Raw genomic sequence first — 8,779 nt, forward strand, 5'->3', positions numbered from 1 at the left:
ACAGCTGCCCACGAGCCATCCCCAGGCTGCCAGGGGCTAGGGGGTCAGCCACAGGTTCCAGCTGGTAGTGTGGCCCAGAGTTCAGGGGGCAACCTCAGGCTGGCAGAGAGGCACAGGGGGTGAGGCCTGGGCAGCAGGCGGCTGTGTTGGGCAGCGGAGGAACGGGCTGCATGCCTGCAGCAGACAAGCCATGTGGCTAGGCAACAGGCAGGAGTGTGGCCTCCTGCTGGCTGGGCTGACTGGGAACGTTTACATGTGCATTGCTGCACAGTAAATAACTCTGTAGTGGGATTGGGTTTAGGTTGTAGCTGTGTTGGTCAAAGGTTGTAGGCAGGCAAGGTTCTCTGAGTAGATGTGATATCTTTTATTAGACCATCTGAGTAGCTGGAAAAAAAGTTCTTAGTAGGCTTTTGGTGCAAACACCCTTCTGCAGGCATAGGAAATCTCTGCTGTTCTGAGACTCCAAGGAAGTGGAACTCTGTAGTGGGATAGTACTTGTAAATACTTGCACTTGTACTTACTAGTATTTACAAGTACTATCCCCTGCAAAATTAATTAGTTTCCTGTGGTCTAATAGCACTGCACATGTATGTGTGAGATGTTTACTGTGGAGATAATTACAGAACTGTAAGAAACAGCTCATGTAGACGCACCCACTAAGTAGACCTTTACACCTTGGATTAGTCCAATGACATCTATTTGGGACTATTTGAGGAGAAAGTTGATTTTCAATGTGAATGTAGATGGTGGTATCTCAGCTACTAAAATCAATGGGATTATTAGGAGGGACAAGACCTAGACAAGTATATCTTTGCAGGACAATCCTTTATATGGCATTTAAAAAGGTATTTGGTAGAAGATAATCTTGATATTTATAGAAAAGAAAGATCTGAGTCACCAAATGTTATACAAGTGTAGTGCATAACATGCCAATTTTCAGTCAAGGAACAAATATATGCTACAATTTTTCAAGAAAGAAATTTAATCAAGCTAGAACATGTAAGTGAAGGCCCCTATCCTGTAGGACTGTAGGTTGTAGCCATGTTGGTCTAAGAATGCAGGCAGACAAGGTTCTTAGGGTAGATGTGATATCTTTTATTAGACCAACTGAATAGTTGAAAAAAATGTTCTTTGCAAGCTGTTAGACACAAATGCCCTTCCCTACCCCTGAAGAAGCTTACAAAGAATGCCTGAAAGCTTGCAAAGATTTATTTTTTTAATTATTTAGTTGGTCTAATAAAAGATAACACATCTACCCAAATAACTTTGTCAGCCTCTATCCTCAGCGTTTACTCATATGAGTTACCCCGTGAAAATCAGAAAGGCTGCATTCATAAAGTCTGGCAGATGAACTTCAAATTTGTAAAAAAACATTGTTGTCTACAGATGAATTTCCTTAAATGGATGAATCAAACTGGTTATTTGATTTCAGTGGTGCATCGGCAGGAAGCAAGACAATTTTTCTTATTCAGATCAGAATTAGTACATCCGTGCTTTTTTACCAGTTCTGGACAGTTTGAGTACTTATCTGCATGCTTGCAAGGATTGGCTGAAAATAACATAGAGAATAAATTAAACATTACTATGAGGAAAAAAACCCCAAACAGACCAACCCTAGACTATTTTCTTCTTTGCAAGCTTCCCTGAATGATTTCATTTCTCCCCTAGAGTGTTTACAAAGTCTAATTGCATACAGAAGTATTATTCAGTAAGTTCACAAGCTGTTGTCACTTTAAGTGAAAGACCTCCCTCCTATTAAATAAAAGCCATTGCAACATGGGGAAGTAAGGTTTTGAGGTAGAGCTTATTGGAAGGACCCGAGACCGGAGTGTTGTCCTTTCATTTCCCATTAGACTCTTCATCCCAAGAATAAACCAGCCAGATTTACCAATTTAATTCATTCTGTTACAGGATCATTATATTAGACGCTTGGCTAGAATGGTTTAGTTAGGGATGATCTTGCCTTGAGCAGGGGGTTGGACTACATGACCTTGTGACGTCTTTTCTAACCTTACTTTCCTATGATCCTATGAGATACCTGGCCATTCTAAATTGTGAAAGGGAAGAAGGTGGCATGAGGGATTTTTGTACTTCCTTTACATCTTTGCCCATCCTTGCACCCTCTCATGTAGAGCAGGGGACAAAACTCACCCCTGCATCTTAGGCCCCCCTGGAAAAAATAAAAATGGGCACCTATTGCACTGGGTTTGTACACACTCACTGCACTTGCCTGTCTAAGAGTTCAGTGGCTCACTGTGAATCTAGAGAAGTGCTCTAAACTTGTTTAGAGTCAGGAAACCCCTTGGAAAATGCCAGCTCTTAGCTTCCTTGACTATGGAAAAATAATACAGCAATTCTTTCATTGCAATGAACTAAGAAAGACCGCAACAGGTTAGACTGCTTTTGACACTACGGATCTCTATTTGAAATCTCTGGGTTTATCTTGTGAATTATGTGTAGGTGTTTGCACACCTAACAGTGCAGCATGCCACAGCACCCTTAGAAGGATCTCACAGCACCCTAGGGTGCAGCAGCAATGCAGAGGAGCTTAAGGGAGAACAGGGCAATAGCTACAGCATATCTCTCTTAACCACCGTTTATGGGAAGTAAACACTTTGCTAGTAAGCAATAATTTTGTCACTTTAAGACACTGAACTTTCAAAACTTACTGCATAGTCCATTATCACAGGCGTTAGGGCAGTCTCCACATGGTGGTCCTGATTTGTAAGGTGTGTTACTTAAGCCTACAATGTTCCCCCTGAAATGGTAAAATTAAACAGAACAAAATATAAAATCACTATTTTTTTACACCCACTGTCTTTCATTTGCATGCACTCTGGCTATACACATCAAGCGTCTCCTTTGAAATATCATAATGTGAGTATCTGAGTTAACAAAAAGCATGTGTCCACACCTGTGGTTTGTTTTAAATGGACTGTTGCTTTTATTGCTGACTATAGATGACTGACCTATCTCGTGCACGTACTTAGGTGGTTTCCTGTAAGAAGGCCTCAAATATTGGCTTGGAACAACTGCTTCAGAGGAAGGGCCAGGAAAAACAGTCCTCTGAGAAACCTTACTCCAAACCTTCATTTGTAAGATGTGAGCTTACTCCAGGGAGCAACTACTCTGCCCTTTATCAAGTAAGCAGAATGAGTATTTGGATTGATAAGTAAAGCAAACCTGATGTGAACTTACTGACATGATAATGGTTTTCTTAGGTTTAAATGTACAGGTTAGATAAGCACGAGTCGGTGGTTCAGTCAGGGACAGTTCTGCCTGGAGTCGGGTGTTGGACTAGGTATGTGGTTCTGAGCAATTTTAGGCTAAAAAATGACCCCTTCGTAGACTCAAAGCATCCCATGTTAGATTTGAGGCACCCCTCAGAAAATGCCAGCTCTTCATTTTCACTTGTTTTTTGATGATGAAAGATTAATAGAAAGCCCACAGCAGGGCAGACTCTTTTTGATGCTATGGATTCTGATTTGAAATCTCTGGGTTTATCGCATGAATGATGTTCGCACAACTATCAGTGCTAATATTGCCTGGCACCCCGCAGCCCCCTTGTAAGGATGTCAAGGCTGTGCTACACTGGTTGAGAATCAGTGAGCTAGATGATTTCTCAGGGTCCCTTACAATCCTATTTTTTTATTACTCATTGGTTCTATGTGTATTTTCACATATTATTTCATAATTGCTCCTTTAACTATAATCGCACTTAGATGTTATGATGCAAGGTATTATTGAACTATTCCTGGGTCATACTGATAAATGAAAACCATAAGGCATGCCAACCACCAATTCAATCCATAGATAATACGTACGCAGGGCAGTAGTGGCAAACGTAATAGTACTTGTATTTTTTCTGAGGACAGAAAGCCACTGCACATCCAATCTGGTAAGATTTATACCAAAGCATCTGGAGATATAAAAACAAGTTGATGATATAAATAATATGATAGCGGCTTATAGTGATAATAAATATATATATGTTTTAAAGTGTTAATAGGAAACCAAGTTATGGACATGCTTTTTTTATTATGCAATATAGGAAAATAGGTCACATCAAGCAGGAAAGGAACCAGAAAAATGATATGCTCTTATACACCCCATTTTGCAGAAGGGCTTACAGGAGGTAATGGAAATGAAACTCAAATGAAACTCAAACAGCAAAACAGATTTATTATTATGTGGATACTTTAAATCAAGCCTGGATGTTTTTCTAAAAAATTGCTCAAGTTGTTGAACAAGATACAGGAACCACAAAGTAAAATGTTATCTCCTGTGAAGATGGTCAGAATAAATGTCCACAGGTGTGAGCACCTGCCCAGCCCCACAAAGGTGTTAACGTTTAAAACTTGATGGTCTGTTCTATAATGTCTTCAGCTAAGAGCTGATTTTACAAGGTTTAATTTTTTGCACGATCAATCAGCTATTTTAGAAGTGCTCTGCAGCTGTGTATGTGTTTTATGTCCCAGCTGTAGAGTGCTCTTAGGGAACCAACTGAACAAAAAAATTAACTCATACAAGCACCCTAACTTGTATAAATGACCCTGTCAATTGTGACCACCCACCTGAAGCAAGGTGCTTAACTTTTAGAAGTTGTAGCACCTAAGTGGAAGAATTAATTCCAATGATGAGCTCAAGCCCTTAGTGCAGGGGCGGGCAATTGTTTTGGGCAGAGGGCCGCTTACTGAATTTTGACAAGCCATAGAGGGCCACATGACAGGTAGCCAGGGGCAGATAAATATTAGTTTTCTAAGTTTTTTAGTGTCCCCATAGGCCAGATAGAATGGCCTGGCAGGTCACATCTGGCCTGCGGGCTGTATTTTGCCCACCCCTGCCTTAGTGCTATTGTACAGCTGTATCAGTAAAGATCAGGTTGTAATAAGCTATATGTCTCCTACCTGAGTATAATGGCCAATCATTGCTCCTGGTCTTGTTGGCCCACTGCCATACTTAAAGTCTTTATTTTCATTATACCAGGCCTGAATGACATCTGACCATGCAGTTGGGGCAGTTGACATGTAGAGATTTTCACCACAGACTGTAGCTGAAAGTAAAAGGAAAACCATTCAAAAACCCTAGAGAAAATGGCATGAGAAAGTGCAGGAAACATGTATTTGAAAAGAACCTTTGTTCAGAGAAACCAGACCCTTAACATAGATATGCTTTATGACATTGTATCCTGGATCATTGTCCATTCTGTTTATACTCACCCAGGAAATCAGGTTCTTCCATAAACTGAACCCAGATTTCAGGTATGTGTTCATTCATCCTGGTCTTCCTTATTAACAATGAGAAATATAGGCCTTCTTACAGAGATTGTTAAAACAGGACTAATTCCTCTGACGGTGAAAAGGACCTAACCTTCCCCTCTAGTTTTTTTTTTTTTTATATTATTATGCTTGTTTGGTTGGCGGGGGGTGGGAGGCGTGGGAGGAGGAGGGCAAAGGGGCATGGTGGAGAAATGCAGGTAGGCATAAAGACTACATTTGTAATTTTTTTTTTTCCTTTTTCTGAAAAATTGAAAAATTTTGACCAGCTTCATTATGGACAAAAGCTGTGCAAAAAAACATTCCATGATCATTTCTTTGTCATTGCTTGTGATTGTTTAATGCTGAAATCCTATCTCACTAAAAGAAGCCTAACTAAGTATTGTAAAGTTTTACCACAAAATGTATGGGTCCATTATATTCCAGCAAAGTAGATGCTCTTCATTCAGTGTAATAAATGATTCCCCACTAACTATGAAAGGGGTTATATTGTTTTAAAAATGTTCATGTAAGTTGATATTGATACTTTTACTTACTAGTTGTTCTTTTACTTCCAGGACTGTGAGATAAAGTACATGCATCTGCCCATTTTTTCGCAGTTGCTTGTGCTGCAGTACACCATTCCTTAATGAAAAGAAAAATATTATCCATTCAGTTACTTACTGCTACAAATCCATACTGAAGAATGTACACTTGGAAATCACAGTTTCAATGTTTAAAAAAGGCCTTTTCACAGCTGCTTTTCTTTTATTTAGGCTAAGTACGAACACTCAAAAAGCCTGAGGCTGAGTTGATGCAATCTTTGCAGATTAGTCTAAGCTGCAAAGATTGAACGGGTCAGCAAGTGAACAGACGTTCACTTTTGGTTCCAGAAATGCAGCCACATGTCTGCAGTGGCCCAGACCACAAGCCAGGGGGTGCTAGAGAACAGCGCCTTGTTCTGGTGGAGCAGACAGCTTGGGTCAAGGCCAGCCTACCTACCCTGCAAGGAGGAGCTTGCAGGGGAGGTGAAAAGCATCCTGGGATGCCAGAGGACTGTGAGTTAAATTGAATCTGGAGGGGATCTGGGACAGAATTTTAATAAACCGATTTAACTTAAATCAGTTAATTCTGATTCTATATCCAGGTCTATCTTAAATCAGGTTTGGCCATTTTGAAAGAGGTTTATGTGCAATGAATGGTTTATGTCCAATGAACTTCTGTGTTACAGATTTGAACCAGTTTCTGATCACTTCAACCATTTATATGTAATTTCTGTCCTGACCCTTACAGGGTTCCTTTCATTTGAAAGAACTCCTTTTGAGTATTTTTGCACAGTGATATACTGTGACATTGCAGGTCTTCTGATGTCACTGACAGGTTCTGTATTTTTTTACAAATTGCATTGCAAAATGTATCTTACCATCCTCAGCATGTTCCTAGCAGTGGGTTTTACTTGTCTCCTGAGGGCGTTGTGTTTGTTCACAATCAACGTTTGCTGTTGTACATTTTTCGTTGCCAGAGCATCGTAACTTGGCACAGGTGCCTAAATGGAAAGAAAATACAATTATTATTATTATCATTGCTTTTGTATTTGATGGTAGGATTCTAAAATATTTTATAAGGAAACTTAGGAAATGATCCACATGTGTGGCTTTATAAACATACTAAATTTATGAAATGTTAGACTTATTTCATTAGAATTTTCTGTCTGTTGGCATGCATTTCTCTATATTATTAATGTTGCTGTTGTTATTGTTGCTTAGAGCCATCGTGGACTTATGCCACCAGATCTTGGAAAGAATACTACACTGAATTTACATTCAGATTGATCATTACTGTTGTTTTTGTCAATATACTTTAGAATACCATTCACAGACAAGAATCCCACTCACAGACAAGTCTCTCCTACCTTGGGGGTCTTCAAGAGGAGGCTGGACAGATATTTGGCTGGGATGATATGACCCCGGCACCCATTCCTTCCCCAGGTAGCAGGTCAGACCTGATGATCTGCTTAGGTCCCTTCCAACCCTAAGTACTACAATACTATGATACCTCTTTGCACCAGGAAAGTTGGAAACACACAAAAAACATAGTGCTATGTATAGCGATGTCACTTTTAAGCCTCTGTTTAAAGCTATGTAAAAATCTTTATTGTATTTTTCACTTTTTTGTAAATTCTTGCTCTAATGAATTATGACGACTCCTTTCACTTCACTGAAAATACAGGCAAAACACAAAGTTTATTAGAGAATTTTTTTGGCATATTGAAGGTAAGGTCAAAAAATGTTTTCATTATAATCCTTTGTTTATACAAATTCTGACCATCTAGGCCAGCTGTTATCACACGTTTGGAACTCAAAGTGACGCCTCAATAATGTTTGTGAATTGAATGGCACTCCATTTCAAAAGATAACTTATACGTTGCTGCATTGTGCAGTTGTTATTCACAACACAGTAACTGGTATTACTGCACAGCACCATATCTGCATGGTTTTTTTTCAGGTGCTACAGTGCAGCTGCAACGAGCTACTGCCAGTAGCAATGAGCTGCTTCACAGTAGCTCATTACTAATGCACAGTAGCATCACAATATGGTTAGTGCCCACCAATGCTACTAGTGTCTCATGTAGACATGCCCAGTGCTTACTTCCTTATAGATAGCCTGGGAAGTGGGGGTGGAGGATCAGCCACAAAGGAACAAGTCTGAGCCTGTGGTCATCTGCTTATCTCTTCACAACTCATGGCACCCTTCGAAGGATCTCATGGCACCCCAGGGTGCCATAGCCTCCAAACTGGGAATCACTGATCAAAGCTCACAGATATAAGCTAACATGTTTAATGATTTCTTTGCCTCCGTCTTCCTAAGTAGAGACCAGGACAGCCATCACCCTTCTGTGCCCCCCTCGGGCCCTGGGGGAGGCACACCTAGGCCAAGGGTTAGTGAGGATTTAGTTAGGGAGCTTCTGGAGGGGCTGGATGTTTTCAAGTCAGCCAGTCTGGATGATCTCCACCCTAGAGTTCTAAAGGAACTGGCCAAGGTCATTGCAAGTCCCCTAGCATGGCTTTATGAGCACTCGTGGTGATCTGGAGAGGTACCGGAGGACTGGAAGAGAGTCAACGTGGTTCCCATCTTCAAAAAAGGGAGAAGGAATGACCCGGGAAACTATAGGCCAGTTAGTCTTACCTCGATCTTAGGCAAGCTTTTTGAGAAAACTATACTGGCACACATCCATGAGGGGCCAGCAGGGGACTGCATGCTTAGGGGCAACCAGCATGGGTTCATCAGTGGCAGGTCCTGTCAGACCAACCTCGTGGGCTTTTATGATCAGATCACCAGATCATTAGATGCAGGGGTAGCAGTGGACATAGTCTTCTTGGACTTCTGGAAGGCTTTATGACACTGTCTCTCACCCCGTTCTCATTAAGAAACTGGAGGGCTGTGGCGTAGACACCCACACAGTCAAATGGGTCGCCAACTGGCTGGAGGGCCGCACCCAGAGGGTGGTAGTGGATGGGTCCTTC

The 8,779-nt window shown here is 41.0% G+C and overlaps 1 protein-coding gene across 1 annotated transcript in view; it reads right to left on the reverse strand.

The window, feature by feature from the left end:
- Nucleotides 1–1,232: 1,232 nt before the first annotated feature.
- The window catches only part of LOC109311494 (serotriflin-like), a 17,157-nt gene continuing 9,610 nt past the window's right edge, over nucleotides 1,233–8,779 (reverse strand). Inside the window, exons 3-8 of the mRNA XM_019537153.1 lie at nucleotides 6,679–6,801; nucleotides 5,813–5,900; nucleotides 4,908–5,053; nucleotides 3,825–3,919; nucleotides 2,670–2,758; nucleotides 1,233–1,549 (exon numbers count right to left, since the gene is read on the reverse strand). Coding sequence (XP_019392698.1) covers nucleotides 1,419–1,549; nucleotides 2,670–2,758; nucleotides 3,825–3,919; nucleotides 4,908–5,053; nucleotides 5,813–5,900; nucleotides 6,679–6,801 — 672 coding nt within the window. The 3' untranslated portion in view covers nucleotides 1,233–1,418. The remainder of the gene's footprint in view (nucleotides 1,550–2,669; nucleotides 2,759–3,824; nucleotides 3,920–4,907; nucleotides 5,054–5,812; nucleotides 5,901–6,678; nucleotides 6,802–8,779) is intronic.

Source organism: Crocodylus porosus, unplaced genomic scaffold (genome assembly GCF_001723895.1).
Source record: "Crocodylus porosus isolate Cpor-Errol unplaced genomic scaffold, CroPor_comp1, whole genome shotgun sequence".
In the NCBI taxonomy this organism is placed as follows: Eukaryota; Metazoa; Chordata; order Crocodylia; family Crocodylidae; genus Crocodylus; species Crocodylus porosus.